Source organism: Channa argus, chromosome 1, assembly GCF_033026475.1.
Source record: "Channa argus isolate prfri chromosome 1, Channa argus male v1.0, whole genome shotgun sequence".
NCBI classification, from domain to species: domain Eukaryota; kingdom Metazoa; phylum Chordata; class Actinopteri; order Anabantiformes; family Channidae; genus Channa; species Channa argus.
The window spans coordinates 9,414,729-9,436,328 of NC_090197.1; the positions used below are offsets into that span (position 1 = coordinate 9,414,729).

At 40.9% G+C, this 21,600-nt stretch overlaps 1 protein-coding gene and 1 non-coding gene across 2 annotated transcripts; both read right to left on the minus strand.

Moving 5' to 3' along the window:
- Positions 1-85: 85 nt before the first annotated feature.
- Positions 86-179, minus strand: trnai-uau (transfer RNA isoleucine (anticodon UAU)). Its single transcript has 2 exons — positions 142-179; positions 86-121 (listed from the first exon to the last, which is right to left on the minus strand). It is a non-coding gene; the product is annotated as a tRNA-Ile (tRNA).
- Positions 180-11,838: 11,659 nt separating this feature from the next.
- galr1a (galanin receptor 1a) lies at positions 11,839-14,374 on the minus strand. The gene is made up of 3 exons (XM_067494151.1): positions 13,293-14,374; positions 12,963-13,028; positions 11,839-12,608 (listed from the first exon to the last, which is right to left on the minus strand). Exons 1-3 carry the CDS (start codon positions 13,947-13,949, stop codon positions 12,255-12,257), a joined length of 1,077 nt encoding a protein of 358 aa, XP_067350252.1. The 5' UTR covers positions 13,950-14,374; the 3' UTR covers positions 11,839-12,254.
- Positions 14,375-21,600: the final 7,226 nt, after the last annotated feature.

A 21,600-nucleotide genomic window follows, 5' to 3' on the forward strand; every position in this document is an offset into this window, starting at 1 on the left:
CCCTGTCATGTGTGCATAATTGTGTTGTTGGTTAAGTTTAACTGTTCCACTAATTGAGTTCAGGTCCCCTCTATTAAAACTAGGATGCTCCAGGTGAGGCTCGAACTCACAACCTCGGCATTGCTATGCAGGTTACTGTCTTATAAGTACCGCGCGCTGACCTATTGCGCCACTGGAGCTCATGTGTGTCATGTTTGATGTTTGGTTAAGAATAATCATTGATGAAATTAGTAGAAAATCTTTGTGTATTAGATGTTTTTTTACATGTGTCATATTTGATATTTGGTTAAAAATATTCATTGATGAAAGTAGTAGAAAATCTTTGTGTATTAGATATTTTTTTTACTGTAAACATTCATTTATTTGCTTGGCATTGCTCTTCTGTCTTATCAGAACCGGGCGCTGACCTTTTGCGCAGCTGCAGTTTATTTGCTGTAGGTTTTTATAAATGCTTAGGTTTACAAAGTAGAAGATGCATTTTTGTAAAAGTTTACAAGTAAATGGTTTTGTCCAAAGTGAGTTACAACTCAGCATTAGACACTAGGGACATCTTGGGGGTCAGTGTCTTTGCCGGAGAAACTTTAACCTGTAGCCAGGCGAACTTGAAATCGAACCACTAACCTTGTCATGTGTGCATAATTGTGTTGTTGGTTAAGTTTAACTGTTCCACTAATCGAGTTCAGGTCCCCGTATTAAAACTAGGCTTCTCCAGGTGAGGCTCGAACTTTGCTTTGTGATTTGAAAATTGCTTAGATGTACAAAGGATAAAATATATTTTTGTTAAAGTTTACAATTAGACATTCAGCAGAAGCTGATGTCCAAAGTGACCTAAAACTCACTATCAGACAGTGGGGACATGTTGGGGGCTCAGTGTCTTTGACAGCCAACAGACAGTCAACATAATTACATTAATGCTGCCGATTGCCCAGGTCATCCCTGAAAACAATTTAAATGGATTTACCACCTGCTTTCATTTTTTGTTACTTTGTGTTATTACTACCATAAACATAGGTCAGTAGGTAATTACTCCACATGCATTTGGTCTCATCGAGTCATTATTATGCCGATTTATGCCTCACAACGTAATTTTGTTCAGTCACAAACATGAAAAGGTTAGGGTTGGGTAAATATTGAGGTTTGTATTAAAATACAAAATACAATTCAAAATTGTTTATACAGTGTAGCACATAAAAGTATGAGTACAAATACAAACAGAATCGGGACTAAATACAATAAGTTTGATGTTTGGAGACAGATTAAGTGTGGTTTGTAGGAATCATGAGCAAAAGAACCTATTTTATGTCAATTATATCTATAATATCGTGTCATTTAAAAAGTTCGGCAGCAACATGTTTGTAATATGTATAAAACTGGATTTTAAGATGAAAATGAGAAAATCCACAGGTTCAAACCAAATGAATGGCAAAATATGTTTTAAAAATAAAGTCTTTGGACATCTATCAATTAGCAAAGTTTATAGAGGATCTGCATTTGTCTACTTCCAGCCGTCAGATCACTGCTGGGTAAAGTCGAGGTGACGATGTCCCAGAGAGAGATGGATGATGAGGACGTGCTCGGGACAAACATGGAGAGCTGGATCACACCATCACTTTAATTTTTTTCAGGGACAGTAAATAATGTGTGAATTCCTCATGTTTCATTACTTTACATTTTCCCCACTTATCCTTACTATTATCATTCTGTGTATTAGTTATTTGCCCGGATTTTTATTCATTTTCTTCTCTTCCTTTTCTCCCATTTCCTTTTTTCTTTTCTTACCTCCAATGTTCTTCCTTTTGTTTTGTTTTCTCTTCATTTGTGCTCCCTGCTTTCTATATGTCCTCAAACATGTGGCAGTTACGTAACTCCATTTGCAAATAATCACATCCCTTAATAATCTCTGCTAAACTAAAGCAGCTGCACACTGTCAAAGTATCGATTATTTTTTTTTAAATTAAATCTCTTTCTTTTAATAGTAATAATAAACAAAACCACTGCGTCATAACCCTGCACAGTGATCTGCATCTTTTGTTTCGTGTAATCTTCACTTGGTCCAGGTCGTATTTCTTCATCAATTAGAAAATGTGTTGGCATTACAGGCAAAGGTTTGAGTAATGCTGACGACGTCACTGATGCAGCCCACAACAAAATCATAAATCATCTCGCAGATGTCTCCCTCCTTCGATTAACGTAGTGTCCATATTGTTCACTGTAGTATTTCAATCAGCAGAATATGGCAGCCACTCTCTGGCCTCTCCTCTGCTGTGACAGGGCCTAATGGCAAACACGCAGTAACACATAAACCGCTCAGGTTTTACACTTTCATAATGTGATGCCTGGATTGTCGTGCTGCCAGAGCTGTAATTTTCATTTCTGCAGACAGTCAACGTTTATTTGTCTATCGTGTCAAAGTGCTGGTGGGATGATTTGATGCTTTCTCCGTTTTGTTTTTATAATAATCCAGTTTTCAGACAGCAACCGGATGATCTTGCAGCACTCTTTAGGTGGTGGGAGGTTATGATAATTTCACACACAATAAGGCTGCTAGTGTGAGCCTTATAACATGAGCAGGCCTCAGTGCTCCCTCTCTGCATATCAAAAACACATCCGTTTATACACAACTGAACTCCTCTCATCGCTCATCTGAAGACTTGTCCGACCATTCTAGTTTTGAAAAAGATCTCAGATATCATGCAAAAAAATAATGAAGGGATTTCATGCTGCAGATATGAGCTCTATGCACTAATTATCACACTGTTGTAAATGTATTCTGTCGTGTTTCAAGTTCACTCTATTGATTTCGGCGCTGTTCTCTCTTAATAACATTTCTTTTATGTCTGTCAGACCTCATGCATTAGTCTGTGGGTCTCATTTACATTCAGGTCTAAAGCTGCACAAATGACACGATAAAGCCTTTGATGTAGGTGAATATGATTTATTCATTTTACTTAAGGTTTTTTTCTAACCAGGTATTCTTATTGAATTCAAGAGCATATTTTACAGGAAAATCTGGTGAAGATAGCAGCTGAGCAAAATGATACAAGAGCCAAGCGGACAGGAAGTCAATTGCAGAAAAATTGTATTTCTGTTAGGGGTCCAAATGGGTAATAATGTCATATTATTGCAAAGCATCAGCAAGAAAAGACCTTTCCTTAAAATCCAGAAATGGCTGCTGCTGGAGGCACAATAACACAATAACAATGACAGAACTCATTATAAACCAAAGTTTAACAGGAAGAACAGGAAGAACCTGTTATTGCATAATTTTGGCTAAATCCTAATTCTCCCTTTTGGTCCTGCCACAGCAATCACACAAAGAGGTACAGTAGGGGTGTCCCGGATTCACTTTGGCAGTGAAGGGTAGAGCAAATGTCTTACCTGACCCTTTTTTTTTTGCATGTTCTTCCTGTGCTTGTGTGGGTTTCGTCCGGGTACTGTGCATGTTAGGTTAATGGTGACTGAGTGTGAATGGTTGTCTGTCTGTGTATGTCTCTCTGTGTTGGTCCTAAGATAGACTGGAGACCTGTCCAGGGTGGGCCCTGACTCTCGTCCAATCACAGCTGGGACCGGTATGTATAAGCTTGCTGATACAAACAAAGATTATGTCCTTTATGACTTTACAATAAAGATGAATTCATTTCACATTTAATCCTTTCAGTATTTCCTCACTCCTCTAAAAGCCGGGGGCCGGGGGAAGGAGAACTGGCTGCTGATGTTTGCATGCTTCACACGTCAACGGTACGTTTGAGAATGGGAGGACTGTGTCCCGGCTTCCTGACAAAGTAATACTCATTCTGCTGTCTGCAAATGCAGAAGTCTTTAGCAGAGCATGAAGCCGGCTGGGCTGATCCTGGGAATTCACAGTGGACACAGTTTCTTATCGCTTGCTCTTAAGGTGAGTCTATTAAGTGTCAAAAACTTAGATTGCAGAGAGAAAGTTTAGTCATTTTACGTCGTAGGAGGCTCCCACTTCCACACTCATCCATCTCAAAGTTTTTTTTTCTACAATACCAGCCATTTAAAGCACAATACGTCCTTCTTTTTGTATCCTTTATCAAGATGGTCGGAGCCTCTTATTGTCTATTGTGTTTTATTGGACCCTGCTAACAGAACGGGTCACTTCGCCTTCTCTAAACTACAAGCACATCATTTTTGATTGAACTTTTAACAGAGTAGAGGGAACCTGTTATTATAAGCAAACCTTGCCTAAAGCCCCTATTTAGAAAACTCTGATGTTGGTGACTCCTAATGGGATCTGGCAAACAACAATATGCTCGCTTCTCTTCAGCTTTCAGCCCCTAAAGATAAAGACGTTTGGATGTCTTCTTTTAAGCCTTCAACAAATCATACGCCAGAAATGGATGCTTTAAAAAGTGTGACAAAGCAGTATTCGTGTATACATTATTCTCCAACAGCCTAATTGGGTTTGCACATCAGCAGATACAGAATTAATACCTCAATACCACAACAACAGCTGCTGTACACTTTCCATCTGAATTCACTGGTGGATCCTCAGTTGTTTCACATTGAATGGCTGATGTATACGCCTCATTGTCAATTGAGTGTTGTCTGGTGGGTACTTGAAAATGCATTAACCTACAAACCAGGGGGAATAAGCCAGAGACGTTCCATGTAAAACCAGTGAACCCATTAAAAGGCCTCATCAGAGCGTTCTGTTTACGAGTGTCTCCACTTCATCCTAATGTAGCTTTTAGATGATGCTAATAGATCACAGGCCGTTGTGATCAGACAAGGTAATGGACCTTTGTCACAGCTTGCTGAATATGGCTTCAGGGCTGCACACACACACACACACACACGTTTAGACACTCACATATGCACAGGCAGATGTACAAGCACAGAAACACATCTCCACACAAAAGAAACACACACACACACACACACACACACGAGAACAATGACCCTAATTAATAACGATTAGTCCTCTCTCAAACACACTTGCAAAATGTGCAAATGGAACAATAAATACAGCTTTTAAACATGGCTTTTACAAGTGAGCTGAAACAATCTCTACTAATCATTAGCAAACATCGGCCCGATTTGTCATTATTACTCTGTGATGCGTGGAAAGGCAGATAAACCCAGGGTCAGGTCTGGCACAGAGCGCAGCTCGTCGAATATTTAAAGTGCGAGTCAAACAGCTCTGAAAGTACAAATACAAACTGAAACCAGACAGGGAGGAAACAGGTTTAGTCAAGTTTTCACCAGGTGTAGAAAATAACTTAAAATAACTGCTCTACTACCGTTGTTCAGTTGAGTTTTGAGATTTGAACCTCACTGCCTCTACACTCTACTACATTTATCTTACAACTATTTAATAGCTCCTTAGGAAAAGCTGTCTGAGCACTTTGAGTTTTATCTAAAACAATAGCAAAACCAAAAAGCAGTAATTAGTAATAAAAATTGCTCATCAAGGGGTTCGTTTGAAATACAAGAAAATACCCAGACAATAAAATATTTTCCGCAAAAGTATCATAGTAACTTAATATGGTTTCAATAAAAGTGTGTATTGCTTTGCAAGTGTATTGTTCACCTACTTTTTCGAGTGATGAAAGTAGTGCTCTTTATCTAAATATTAGCTGTTCTGACACTTTGTTGTCTCTCAACATCATTTCTTCCATCAGTGACCTGATCATCAGAGCATCACTTCTGACAAACAGCTTATTGTTTTAGCCCAGAGAGACAAAAAGAGAGAGAGAGTTGGTGATAGTGTGTAATAGCAGACATAAAAAATAATGATTAGCCTACTATGTAAATGGCAATTAAAGGACACAAAGGGCTGCAGGCGCTGTCCTTGCAGTTGGTTTCGAACACATATGAACACAACCAGCTGCTGAGAGCCGCTGGCCTCTGACACTCATCTGTCAAAATGAGGCTGAAGGGAAAAAGAATCTTGCTCTTTCCATTCAATCAATTAAGTATAATGGAAAAAGTGATCAGTGAGATTATAGCCCGGTGTCCAACCAACGAAACCGGATAAGTAAACTAATGAGAGTCATTCCCTCTGCTTGTCCGAGACCAAAACTTTCGAGCCCTCTCCACACAAAACCCTGACAAATGACAGAAATGATCAACAAAGTGCTGTGATGCGTCGCTGGAAATGAACATCATTAGTTTCACTTTAACTCAAAGGGCTCTCTGTGTAATTGAAGGGAGGTGGGGGGTGAACAGCAGTAGGTGCACAGAGGTCATCTAAACTCTCATTGATCCTCGCAACTGTGCAAATGCAGCAGTGGGAACCTGGAAATGATTTGCATAGACGTGCACTGCCACCTAGTGAGGGTTGATACGCAAAACAACAGAAACGAGAGACTGAGATGTCACAGATTTGATGTAAGGTGTGAAATTAATGAAAAAGGCCCAACATGTAAAAAGACCACGTTGTGTAGAAATGGTCAAAGTGGGGATTGAGAGCAAATGCATGTTGCATTTTAGTTTAAAACCTTGGTCAGGGGACAGTTAGTGGAGGTATTTTTACCTACTGTATGCACTAGAAAAAAGAAATGTCATTCATAATATCATACCTATAACCACAAAGACATTAAAAGCCAAGTCTCACTGTGTCTCACTGTTTGAAAGCAGGTTTCTAACATGATTACATTAATTACCACAGGTTACCTTACGTCTTTGGCTGTGATCTCCCCCCTATAAAGGGAACTAACAAGGTAACAAAACAATGTTCTCACTTTTTTTTTCTCATTTTCTGCAGTCACAGTGCAGGAGAATGGGGTTTCACAGTGTGACGCCTACTTGTGCAAATCATCTTTGCAGTTTCTTTAATTGGGGGCATTTCCAGCGGAAACTGTTGAGTTTTTTGGGGGGTTTGTTTTTTTAATTTACCTCCATTTTCATGCGATGGAGGCATAAATCTGTGAAAATGAAACCAAACCTGCACAGTAAAATGTAACTTTAGGCAGCTATGTTCTATGATTTGGGTGAACCGACTCTAAGTCCCAGAATGACTCCTCTGCACGTTCGCGCTCCATCAAGCTGGCCCTCAGACTTGACCTCTTTGTGAGACAGGAGAGAGGTCTTTGTTCCCACCAGTTTGCAGCAGCTTCATGTAATGAAGTGGCCCGAGCCCCTCCAGCAGCTCCTCGTATGATGATCTCAAAGTGGACAAGAGCGACGAGCTGGATGTCTCAGCGGTTATCTGATAAAACTGAACAACCATTACCAAGCGAGTAAAGCTCTTTTGAGTGCTCCCCAACAGAAATCCAGCAACCCACCCCACCCACCCTTTGTCCACCGTTTTGAATTGGGCGGCCCCCTCTCGACATGATGATAGGAATAATCTCACCAAGTGAGATTGACAGTTCATTTCAGAAATCAATATTTACAATTTACTTCTTTCAAAGTTCATTCTGGGAAAGGGCTCCATATTATCCACCTCCCAAATAAGCTGATCATATCTCCATCTCCCCTGGAATGAGTTTCCTACCCAAAATGTGTCGTTTTTTTTTTTTTTTTTTCGTTCTCTCCCCTCTCAGAAATCAATGTCTGCGTTTGTGCGCTTTAATCTGGCCTCTGATGACAGTAAATCTTTATCTGTTTCTGGGTGAGCAGCACTGAGCGGCTGACACCATTTCCCATCAGAACAAAGAGCCAGGCCTGTGTGGACTCTGGGAGATACATGGGGCTCTAATGTGGCTGGACATGTTTCAGCAGGGTCATTAATCAGAGAGGGTGACAGCCAGACCCGCTGTGGTTGTCTTCAGTCCAGGGAGCTGCACCGTTTCATCGCCACTGCTCGGAAACCTGAGGAGTCCAGGGCAGGTGGATAGAGATCAAACCTCACCTCTGCTCCTGTATCTCTGTCACTGGCCCATATATTACTCTCTCAAAAACTTTAAAGGTACATCATAGTTGTAGTTCTAAAAGGTCCAAACATAAGTTTAACAAATTAGATGTTAGATGAGGTCAATATCATTCTCATGCCTCTCATAGCTGCTCAGCATGAAGACTGGAGGCACAAGGGAGACAGCAACCTGGCTCTGTTCAGAGGCACGTCTAAAGTTTTCAAATCAACATATCTTGTTTGTTTAAGTATACAGGGGATTGTGTGCAGGGCATTTTTAGATCATTAATAGGAAAAATACAGGGAGTCACTGTCGAACCAATCACAAATCCACGACAGACAGATGTGATGTAACATGTTGAGCAGTTAGATTTAGTGGTATGTGTAGGTACATTTTATAATCCTGGACAGAGCAGGCAACTATAGTTGCAGTGCTGGAAGGTAGATGTAAAGTATACGGAGTCGGAGCATTTGGTTTTTGGAGCTCACTAACACGATAAGACAGTGTCAGGTAGAAGCAAACCACTATTTTATAATAATTTCTTAAGTATTAAGCTGAAGGGCAAATGTACAGATTCGTAACCCTGAGGGGTCTCAGTTACACAGCTACAGCACAAGGGCAAAACTTATGACAGTTTTCAAAAATGTGGTTGTAACAGTCAAAACGCTGTGCAAGGTTGTCTGCAACTTACTGTATGTGGTAACCAGCTTGTGCCACGTCTGCTTTTAAATAGCAGTCATTTAGCCCTTTACTGTGAAATGCAGTCTTCATATAAAACCACAACGCACTCGTGCAGGCCAACACGCTCCAGTGAGATCCTGTGATGATTCATCACCACCTCTGTGTTAATAACACTGCCCCCAGCACAGGAAGAGTGAGCTGCAGTAATATTTATTATTCAGCGGAGTTGTGAGTCCCCCACATCCCAAACAAGGCCCGAAGTCGCCCACTGCTCCATTCGCCGAGGCTCCTCTGGGATCTACAGGGTGGTAAATCTATTGTTAAACAGCTTTTAGAGTGATGGATGAAAACAGCCGCAGCCTCCTCACAATCAATTCATATCTAATTAGCCTGTATCATTTATGACACCTCCGACAGGCAAGGGGAAGGTCCCAGGGGAGCGATAGAGGCCTCAGCTGCAAATGAGTAATAGGAGAGGTTATCGGTCTATCATACTATTGATTAACATAGAAAATCATGAAACGAATTTCCCACCGTGGGAAAACACACATCCACCGAAAGAAAAAAAAAAAAGTGAAAATACTGTGAGTGGGATTTGATTTCTGCAGGAAGGTTGTTATTAAGCATCAGAAACCACACGTTGAGGACGTAAACACGCACGGCTTCTGAGTGAAATCTGATTCAAATATACAAATTACAAATTAATAGGGAACAAAAAAATGAGCAAGAATTAAAACTAGAAACACAAATCGTGTCATTTAGTGAAAGAAAGACTTGTGTGAGACTGACATCTACTGTCCAACTGCAGTTAAAACAGCTTCTTAACAAAGTGAAAACATCTACTTTTTTTTACGTATCATCCTTTTTTTCTTCTAAAGGAAGTCTGCAGTCATATTTTCACCTATGGTTTCGAGACCTCTGGAGCAGCAGCGGTAAAGGAGACTAAGTGAACTGAGTCCTGAAGGACAAAAGCAGCACAGCAAATCCTCTGTGAGGGACCAGCAACTACCTTTTCATCCTTTCACAGCTGTGGTCCTGCTGTCACTGTGTCAGAAATTCATTTTTCACCTAGTGGAAAAGAACATTTGCAGCCTCCAAATGCGTTGCATAAGAGTCCCTTATCAAAAAGGAGCAAAATGGTATGAAAAGTCTGACGCGTTGCCTTTGATTCAGGGCCTGAGTGTCACACAGTGACATTATTAGACTTAAAATTTAAAAAAAGCACAATGCGCAAACACCAGGTAAATTCAACCAGGATTAACAAAGTTCTCAAAGTGCAAGAAGGGAATTTGCAGGATGAGAATTAAAATGATTCTTTCTTCCAGGAAGAGAATGAGGAAGAAATGTACAAGCAAGAACTGAATTCCACAGGATCCACGGTGCAGAAGACGGCAACAACTTGGGGACACGTCCTGGTTTAAATGGGAGAGTGTGTGGAGGTGGGGGGTGGGGTGGGGGGGTGGAGGTGGGGGGGTGGAGCGCCCAGAGACTGAGGGGTCCATCTGGTGGCTGGGTGCAGAATGACAGGGAATAGAAAGTTCTGACATAAAAGAACATGCTGCAGTGAGAACTTGACTGAAAAGACGAGACAGGAAAACCAAGATCACGATGCTTATTTATGTGTGTGTGTGTGTGTGTGTGTGTGTTTGTGTGTGTTTCCATACAAATACTTGCAGAATCATGAGGGAAATGAGAAAAATGCTAATACAATAGCATATTTATTATCCTGTACAGGGATTTTTATGTCATATATTCATTGGCTGTAAAAAAAAAAAAAAAAAAAGGGGAAACCTGACATCAGAATTCAAGACGTAACCTAAAAGTGTCTGGTCAGATACTAATATCGGTGAGAATTTACTGGTGCCCTGAATCCACCAACGTGTACTTGATCACCCTCCTGCTTCTATCATCTTAAATTTAGTCTCGACAGTCTCAACACAGCCTCTTCCTCAGCAATCAGAGTGTGTCGCTGCTTGAAGTAACAGCCGGCTGTTGTATGCATTAAAGAATATTAACATAAAAAGCATAAATTGAACGCACCATGACTACCGACGCAGTCGACCTGTCCACACATTAGACGCTTCTCCACCATCACATTTACATTCTAATAGGAGAGGCTGATATTTATATTCATATGCAAATATTATTTCTCCATTTTGATGTAATCTGAAAAGCCAGGCTGCACCTGTTTGAAACAGTCGCCATAATTCAATTCAGCTTTGGAGAGAGACGTGAAATAAAAGGAAGTCGGCACTGCTCTGGCAAAAAGTGAGAACATCAGGAAAAGCTGGAGGAGTCACAGATTAGGGCTGTAGTTCATACACCAATGAGGTATTGAGTTGCTGGTAATATTGTTTATTAATCTTTTCATGCAGTTTCTTCTTTCACTTTTACATTAACTCAGCATTATTTTGCACTTGCTTGTTTGTGGTTTTATGCTTTTGTGTGTTTATAATGAGAAAACAAACACTGCAGATTTACATCTGTAACTGCAGTTTCCCTTTGCACCTTTCGCTTGATGCTTTAGTTTCTCCTTCAAACACCGACTCATGCAGGAGCTAATCTGCCGAAAAAAGAAAATCTGCTCATTTTTATTCAGTTGTTTATTTTTTTTCCTTTACAATTAAGAGACTATCTAGTCAGTTCTGCAGAAGTGTCCCTGTGCTCCTGCCTCTCCTGCAGGTGAACACACCTCCCTGCTGTTTGAGCTTAGTAGCTACAGCTTCAAGGGCTTTATTTACACTTTACCTGCATTTCTACATAGTCACTCAGTCTTTAAATATTCACGGCAATATGAGCAGAAGCTGGACCTCGTGATGATCCCCAAAAGAGAATTGGTGTTGGACTTTGAAATGGCTCATATGAACTGCAATTTGCAAATCTACTATTTCTTACGCTTTACGTCAGCATTTGGTCCCTGTTTGTGCTGCCAGAACCACATTACAGATGAAGTGCAGGGCGCATTGGCTTCAGCAGTGCAACTGTTACTCAACAGGGAGCTTAATTTACTGTTTGTCCACATCTGTGGTCTGGGTCCTGTCTTTATTTACAGTGACAACAGTCTTTCCCTCCCTTTAACCGTACAGTGTCTGCGTCGCTCTATAGGCTGTTGTACAATGGTGCAACATTTTCTAACTGTCTATTATCACTGTTTGTTGTGTTTCAACTTTAATCAACACCATTTCATCACATCCTAGAAGGTGACAGGCTAAATAACAGGATTGTAGATTGAATGCTGCAGAGGTTTTTAACAGGTTGTGTGACATAGTTGGAAAAAAAAAGCAACACATGTAGTTTTTACACACATATTTATTTTCTGTGCACAGAAAGTAGCATTATTTCATGTTGTTAAAAATCACAAACACTTTCTTGTGGCAGGTGCTGTAGTCGCCACCACTGATACTGGGCTAAGAAAATACAATTCCTGGAAAGAATGCGTGCAAACAAAAAGACAATGTCCAGCGGTTTTACAACTGAACTGAACCACTGAACCCCACACCGCTGCATTGGTGCTTCCTCTTGTGGCTTTATGGAGCAGGAAACAAAACAATATTTCCTGACACTTATAGTAACTACTGTACATCATGAAACCTGTCATGAAACATGAAATTCACTGCAAAGTGCCCATTTCCAGCACTGCTTTTTGCCGACCGGCAGCCGTTTATTTCAGCATTACAATTTTTCAACCTCTCAGACACCAACGTTGATATTAACCTCAAGAAATCCAGCGTCGCTCTCGACATCAGCGGTGCCTCAAAGCATTTTACTGATCTGACAGTCGTGACCTTTGTAAGTGACGCTGATGTTAGTGGACGGCGCTGCCTCCATCCTGCTGCGGAGGTCTCTGGTGTCATTCAGGGGACACTTGCTGGGGGCCTGGCACCAGAAGACCTGCTTGTAGGAGTTCCTGAAGTTCTCAGACAGGAAGGCGTAGATGACGGGGTTGACGGAGGAGTTGCTGTACGCCAAGCAATGAGCCACCATCCTGAACACGAAGGAGGCCTGGTTCAAGGGGAAAGAGCCAAACTCCACCCACAGGTGGACAATGTGATGAGGCAGCCAGGAAAGACAGAAGACCACAACCACCACCAGGATTGTCTGTGCAGTCTGTAGAGCAAAGGAACAGAGGAGATAATGATGGGCAATATAATAAGTCAGGTGATCAAATATAACTGTAACTGGGCAGCATGTGGAGGAGAGGAGACACGAGATAATGGTGGGTAATATAACCTGATCAAATAAAATAAAAAGATCCAGGTACTTTATGGATAGTCCAGAGTCGATTTTATTATCAACTAGAATTTTTACACTTAGAAGCATCAAATGTAAGATTAAGGATTTTCACACCTCCCTCTCAAGCTCCACAGACCTGATCAGTCATTGCGGGGGAAAATCGGTGGAAACATCACCACGTTGGCCCAACATTTACTTGCTGAAAGCACGAAAAACAGTCCCACCAACCTTCTTTTTGGAGAACTCAGATATTTTGGAGACGTTCTTCAGCTTTTTATGCAGATGGTTTAAAACCTGCAACAACAAATACATAATGAAATATCAAGGCTGTTGGCTAAATTTGTCCGTCATGCCAATTTTGAAACGCCCTTAAATTATGACTTTCTTCTTTTTGCACCTCAGATTCATGTCTGTGCGTGGACAGATGATGTTTCAGTAAACACTTCAGTGAAATTGAAGTTGACATTCTAAACTTTCCTACGCCCTCGGCCCTTTTCCTTGTCATTTTAACAATGTGGATTTATGCGCTTTCATACTCTCTGATTCGTGCGCTCCCACCTTTGCATAGCAGACAGATATCAGAGTGAGAGGCAGGAGGTATCCGAAAACAAAGGTGCACATCACGTAGACTTTCCTTTGGTGATCCGGCCAGACCTCCCAGCAGAAGGTGTTGTTGTCCTCGCTTTCCACGATGCTTTGGTGATGCGCCACGGGCGATGCCATGACCAGAGACAGTGTCCAAATCAGCACCACTCCGAGCATGGCATGCCTCCCCACCCGGATGGACGAGGATTTCCTGGCGTGGACGATGGCCACGTACCGGTCCACGGACATCGCCGACAGAGTGAAAATACTGACCAGCATGGACACGGTGAAGAAGTAGTGGATGAACTTGCAGATGAACGCTCCCAGCACCCATGTGGGCAGCATGTAGATGGTGGACTGGAAAGGGACGCAGAAGAGGAGGTAGGACAGGTCCGCCACGCTCAGGTTGAGGATGAAGATGTTCGTTGTGCTCCTCGGTTGTCCCGCTTTACTGCGCGCCAGCACCGTGATCACCATGGTGTTTCCCAGCACGCCGAGGATGAAAATAAGTCCAAAGATCAGAAGAGAAATAAAGTTATCAACACCCACTCCCAGTACAAGTTTAGCGGGGAGCCTCACGGTGTCGGCGTTGAAGAGCTGTTGACTCTGGTTTTCCACCTGAAGCTCCATCTTTTCCAGTTAATGTCCAGAAGATCGCATGTCTTCCACTTGGACCTCGGGCTGAAGATGGAATTTGCCTTGAATAAAAGTGGGACCGAGCTCGTACATTTACAGGCTGCTCCCTGCCTTCGCGGTCAACGTCACCGCGCAGTCGATCCCGCTGTTTCAATGGGACCAGTTAAATGGGATCACGCTGTTTCAACGGATCACATCCACAAACGGCTCAGCAAACATTTCTATGTATTAAAACAATAAACATGCAACAGCATAATGATTTTCGTATTTTCTTCATGTAATGATGTCACATATTTATGCAATGTCTCGGCAACCAATTGCCAATTAGTTCTACATTTTCAAGATACATCCACAAATGTGTTTCTCGTGTTTCTTCACAATTTCTAAAACTTGGAAGGAATTTACACTCAGAAAATACTATCATTCAAAAAGCGTGACGCCGTATTAAATATGTTGGATGAAACAGAAGGCTTTGGTTTTCATCATGTCAATCAAAAATAAACTGGCACATGCAGGGTGGCGGGGGCGGGGCGGGGCGGGGGGGGGGGGGCTCTGGGGGCACACAGTCTATACAGGAAACTGCCCCTGCTAATTGGACCCCTTCTACTTATGACACCAGGACTGTCAGCTACCTGTAACTAGCATACAGACAATGCCAGGTATCAGGCCAGTGATCAGGATAGGACAGGATCAGCACTGTCAGCTCCTCCGGTCCACATGTCCACGTGTTAATCACCTGTAAGTGTTAAAAGATGCGATCAGTCAGGTTTCACTTTCAGCCTCGGTCATTCACAGTTCATTTATTGTTTATATGAATTTCCTAACTGTGGTTGATTGTTTTGGATCCATTATTCGTAATAGTAATATCTGTGTGTGTGTTTTCCACACACAGATCATCAGATTTTGTAAAACTCCTTTTGTGTGACTTCAGGTCAGTTTGCTTGATTTAGTACTTGTGGGTGTTTTATAATAAATGGGGTGGACAAAATACCAGAAACACCTGTCAGCTGCACCACTGAATGATCAAAAGATGAATCTACACATTTCTAAAATATTACCGTTATCAACCTAACGAAGGGAGGATTTATCACAAAATCACTGCAGCATTAGCTTGTGTTCATCTTCTTTTTTATTTATTTTTTTTGTCATTTTCATCGATCGACCTTCTGTCTCTGTTATTGATCTGCCCTGACCAGGTCTGGGAACAGCTTTATTGTCATTATGCAAGCATGCCAGTCTCAAACACACCAATTCGGAGAGATCTGCTCCGGGGATAACCATCTGGAAATGACGACACAGATGATGAACACACTATGTAACACGAGAGGCTGATGTTATCTGAACGTCCACGTGTCCTTAGAGGATTGTACACATTTGAAGTTTAGTTGTTTACGTGTCTGGTTGATTTGTTAATGAACTCAGCACAGAAGCTTTACCCTGTCAGCTAACACGGAAAGATTACAAAGGTAATGTTGGCTGTGCTGATGATGATAGTCGGGACGATTTATGGAGAAAAACAAAGACACTTAGGCTGTTTGTGACCCATGCTTCTACTTAGCCTGTTCTGAAAATGAATAGCAGTCATTTTGTCACTTTTTAATCACGGTGCTATTACCCATTTGGGAGTGAGGTTGTTGTTTCGGTAATTGCTTTCTCAGTTCGTGTCCTGAAGCAGCCTGAAGTTTCCATGGTGATTCTTTACTTCATTGACTGAGATGTTATCCCTGTTTCTGCTAAGCTTTAAAACCCAAGCCCTGAGACAGCCGGTTGAATTTTCCAAGAAATAAGCTTTATCAATTATTCCTGCAGCGATTTTGCCATGTGATACTGTGTCTGTGTTGAGAAAAATTAAGATTTAAGTGTTCTGTTAAATTAATGGTGCTCTCCATGGTGATGAATCACTTCACCTCCATGGACAGTTCATCTCCTGACCTGAAAACCTTTTTAATTCAGTGTCAGCCGTACTTCATAAGCTCAGGCTGAAATTGAAACCCAAAGCTTTTCGCCAGGGAACTGTGCGTTCAAATGGGAAATAACCGAAACCACTGATTGCACAATAATGAGAAGCTTCAATCTTCATACCTGCTTAATCTGTTTCACATGTAGAGATTCCAGGAAACAGAGTGGTTCCAGTAAACGTGCACGAAATCAATGTGAGTTGGGCAGTCATTGTTTTTAGATTCAGGACATTTCTCAAAGTTTTCATTTCCTGTGAATGTCACAGACCTTTATTGCTCTTAATAACAATCGAATATCATGTATTTATGATCTGTGAGCCTAATGGATGGTTCAACTGCAGTGTTGGTTAATAATTTCAGATAACTGACCTCAGCAGAAAGTAGCAGGTTTTAGCCAGAAGTTGATCATTTCAGCAGAAGATGGAGGGTTAGAGTTGGGGAAAGTCAATGGTCGAGGCGAAGAAAGTCGACCATGCTGGCGTCTGTGATCTTCGTCTGCGGCCCCTCCTTTATCTCTGTTTCGTTTTTCTGCAGATGCTAAATGGTCTGTACTCAGTGTATGGTACACAGCACTCTTATCACTATCCAAAGCACTTTACCGTGTTGCTTTTGCTTTATTCATTTACACACTGATGACAGGAGAGTTTCCACTGGCCTGATCCACCAGGAGCAGCTGAGGTTCACTGTCCTGCTCAAAGACATTTCAACATATGGACAGGAGGACCCATGAATCGAACCATCGCCTCCACGGTTAGTGGGAGGCGCTCTTGTCTTCTGAGACAGACACACTGACATAAGTTTCCTTTTAGTAAAATATTACAACAACTGTTCGAATGGGTGAATGAACACATCACGGATCTGCTGTCACCACCAGGTTAAAGGTCAACATCACTTGACCTGTGAAACGTGACACTCCCATCAGCCTCAGCTGCACTGTTTAAATGAAAATTTCAAAACATCTGAGGCCCAGAACTAAGATGTGGAAAACATGCTTTGCCTGGAAATCCGTAGAGCTGTAGTTTAACCTGTGCTGACACTGATAACCACTGTGTGGATGACACAACTTTTCTGTCATTATTAAATCAATCAAATCAGTTACTTGCTCCTTATTCTGTATTTCACCTTTTGCAATCTTCCTCTGTTACTCTTGCAGTTTCATTCTTGCTCCCTTTCTGTATTTAAACCTGGAAGCCTGGTTAAGGGTATAAGAACAGAGGGTGTGTTATATGAATTGTGAACCCTTGTGAGTTTATGCCACAGTGTCTAACTTAAATCAACTTGACTTGACAAGAGATCTGCAGTTGTTGTGGTCAAAAAATGAGGAGCTGAAGCCTCACAAGATAAAATAACGAGGTCATGATGTTTGAAGTGTGTTTCTGTCTCAGCTTTGACTCACAGTGATGTAACGATATCATATCACAAAACCATCATCGCTGCATCATCTCCTTCCTACCGCTGTGATTTTCTTTGCCAGCCTTATTAGAGACATGAGGAGTTTTGCTGCTTTCAAACCAGCTGCTTCTTCTCTCAGGTGGTTGTCCCTTTAGCACAGACCTGTTGTTACCATGACACTGAGTCATGAGAGGAGACCACAGCAACAGCATCAATTTATCCCCATAATTTGAAATGGACTCACCCTCCCTGCTAAATAGCCAGGAGCCACAGATTGCCATCTGAGTGATTTAGCTTCAGCAGATCACAGTGTTGTTTTCTGGCCAGTCATCTTTTTTTTTTTTTTTTTACCAGTACACCTTCTGATAATAATGAATGTTTATGACTCTGGGAGATGCAGAAGGCGGCAATGTCTCTTAAAGTCTGGTGTTCAAGCTTCTATTAATCAGTGTGTGAACACTGAGGATGTAGAACACTAATTTAATTATAGTAATGGGCATTATAGAATCCCCTTTGTGTGTAATTCAGTTATTATATTGAATTTTTTTAAGTAACTTCGACCTTTAATTTGTTTTCAAGGGATTTTAGCTTGAAGAACTTGGAGAACTCCTTTGCAGAGACACATGTAATACTCAGATTGTTTGTTTAAGTGATAGCCCAGCGTAAAAATAAAAAAGTTTCAAGCAGAGAGAGGAGTGAGATGAGCTGGTCTGGAAGAGTTACCAGTACAGACGTGTGGGAGAATATCAATGATGACTATTACATCTTTTCAGCGGGAAAGTCACTTTGCTACACAAAGAGGTGTGTTGAGTATTAAATGTGGTTTATCAGAATGTTTTCTTAACTTTGTACAGAAGTAAAAGTTGATTGGACAATTTCATGGTTCAGGAATCAGTCTTTAATTATGTACTATTTTATCTTCAAATTTGAGCTCGAAAGGTTTATTATTGCACACATTTGTATGATTCAATAAGAGCGATGTGTGCATAATTGTATAAATGTTTTACTGAGACTGTCAGTCGGTTACTAGTAACCTGAATTACCACTTCCTGGAGGTCACTTCCTTGCACCATGAAGTTCCTCACTCCAACAGTGGAGGGAGTGAGCGAGGTTTGCCTCTACATGTGTACGTCTTTGCAGCACGAGTCATTTTTCTTAAGTGACACTGTGCCAAATGCAAAGACAAACAGATGTGTTATCAGATGTTGTCTGGAGCCAGGGACAATGTATTTTTAAACCTTTATTTGCTCAGATAAATGTGTGGAACATGTGTGCTCAGAGTCGCTGCCTGGGAGTTGCCCAGGACACGGAGCTGGAGCACTGAGGCACATTAAAGTTGCAACATGTGGTTGGTGAATAAAATAATGAAGTGAAAAATGTTGTGCGCCACCAAATCCACTTCATTTGGTTTTAATAAGGTGGTGGTATCTTTGCATTGAGTTCCTAACTAATAGTCTTTCCCACTAAAGGACAAATAAGTATTCAAAACTTCAACAGACACATGATATCCTTGAAAAGAGGTCATTCTTGAAAAAGAAAAGAAAAACCAGCAACACAAGGTTGCTGCAAATACATTGCTGCAGATTTTTGTTAGAATTTTTGTCAGTTGCTAGAATTACTAAAAACAACAGGCAGTCGGCCCAGTTCTTCCAACTGCACTTTAAATGAGCGTACAAAACACTCTCTAACACAGAGACTGAAATCCTTTTAGCGTGAAGGTTGAGAATGTTGCCAAGCTGTATTATTTTATTAATAAAGCCCTCAGCACATCACATCACTGAACTGCTACAGGACAGTGACTGGATGTTTAATGAATCCTGTTGATTATTACTGGAAAATTAAAGCCAGGAAAAGCAGCTTTTATAGATACATTCATGGCTGAAACATTTTGCTGTGTTGAGCTGCCTGCGTTGCTCACTGACATGTTTCAGACATGTTCTGGACCTGACTGGATGGACCATGGACATGTGGGCGGTGTTTGCTCAGATGAAAATGTAATCAGGGCCACAAAGACTCAGGTATTTACCGAACGCCCAGCGCCCGCTTTCTATCGGGGTACCAGCTGCAAAACAGAGCCTTTCTACTCATTGCTGGTGTTTTTTGAGAACACAACAGTGAGCTGCGTAATAAAGGATGCTGTAAATTGGTCTGAGTAAGTCTCATTTGCACATTATTTCAGGCGTAACGATGAAAAAGGAGCGAAGAAAGAGGAAGATGACTTCAAAGTAAGAAGCGTTCTTATATATCCTACCATAGTTTTAATATGTGCCCCTTCCTGCATTTGGTCATGAAAAGATTATTTTTAAAAATGTGTTAACCTAATAAAAATATCATTAATCTGAAAGCTAGAGATATATAATGACCGTTTTTATCAAAATGACATTTTGACATGGATTAGGTGGATTAAATGGTCAGAATTGCTCCATCTTTTCCAGCTGCTGTTCCAGCTGTTCCTCACCAAGTCATGAGGTGACAGAGATATTTGGGCCTTCTTTTTTCTTTATTATTTAAAAGTTTAAAATGAGATATCAACCTAAAATACAATGCTGTCTGACATACATCATTTTCATTTTTAAAACTAGAGGATGTAATTACTACTTAAACTTTAGTAAAGATGACATAATACTCCTATTCAGTTGGTTTTAAAGCAAGTACTTGCGCTCAAATACTCACCATCTCTGACAATGTTCACAAACGCCCGAAATTATTATTTGCAGTACACCAGGTTTTACTTATCTGTTCGAAGAGACCAACATATTCCTCATCTTTCTTAAATGACATTGTGCAAAAGACAAACAGGTGTGTTATCAGATGTGGTACTTTTGTACTTTTAAAATATTTTAGAGAATTTAGTAATTAACTAGAATAAAGAATTTGACCTGATACCTTCTTTACATTTCTTAAAATTCAACATCAAACATAAGACTCGATCTATTATTTACAGCAACTGTGGCTCAGAAAGATCTGCCTGCCCTGGGGCTTGTAACAAGAGAGCATGATATTGTTGAGATGCTAAACAAATGATAGCATTATGCTCGAGGCCTGCGCGGTTGCTCCAGCCAAATGTTGATGGAATCGCTGGCTTTCGAACACCAGGACATTTGCATTGAGTTGTTTACCATCCAAAAGGAATAGTGTGAGGACACACTGTGGGGGGAAAAGACCCATTCACATCTTACAGCTGATCTCATTAGTTGAGACACTGGGAATTTTCAAACACAATAAAAACACAAAAGGCCTCAGCAATGCGCAAAGTTTGAACAACATGCTAACTTTCAAGGGCGACTTCACCAAATTTAAACTCGCTCTCTGTGGCTTTAGTTTGGTGACATCAGCTGCTGAACATCACAGTCATGCTGTTATCTATAATCTGCAGGGTCTGGATGTGATACGACAGGGTCACTCAGGGAGACAGAGACACAACGCTAATGCTTTTCACTCTCCACATCAATCATTCCCGTATAAAGTCTTACCTTCAGTAAGTTATCCAGGTTAAATTGAGAAGGCAATCACACAAATACACAAACAAATATTTAACAACATTAGGTGCAGAATTAATACTGTGAGACTTCTTCAGGGACAGAGAAGGTTTCAGTGGAAGAAAAAGCAACTTTAACTGCAGGTTTTAGCCTTTTGAGACTGAAGGACAAGTTTGATGCACAGACAGACAGACAGATAGATAGACAGCTGTATTTGAAAGGGTTTACACTTCTGTCTGCCTTCACTATATAGATATATTTCTGCTTCTAATACAGATGCTGTAGTCTTGTTCAGTCTGCATCTCTAGGTGACTTTAAAAGCTCGTGACATCATCTGGAGGGACTTTTTTTTTTTTTTTGCTAAAAGCAGAAATGTTTATTTGCAGTGGGAAGTTTATTACTGTTCTAATTAAACAAGAATCTAACAAAGCAAGGAGAAAAATATTTGGTCAGAAATAAAAGTATTGAACAAGTAAAAAAAAAAACTATACCATATTTCCAGGGAATCCATCCAATAGTTGTAAACTACTTCTGTATCACCCTCTTGGTGTCACTGGCGGAAAAGTTTGATGCTAATCCATTTGTTAGATATTGTAGGTTGACTAGGTTTGGTTGAGAGATTTCACAAGATGTAAAACAAAGCTGCTGGTTGTGTTAGAGGAAGCCGTGCGACTATGGTGTTAGTGGCTAAAAGGGAAAGATTGTATTTAGACTGATTGTCAACTGATGGCCAGATGTTTGCAGAAAAACATAAACACTATTCTAATGACTCGGGTTGAGTTGGTGCCTATTCGGAATTAATTCAGTTCATTTAAT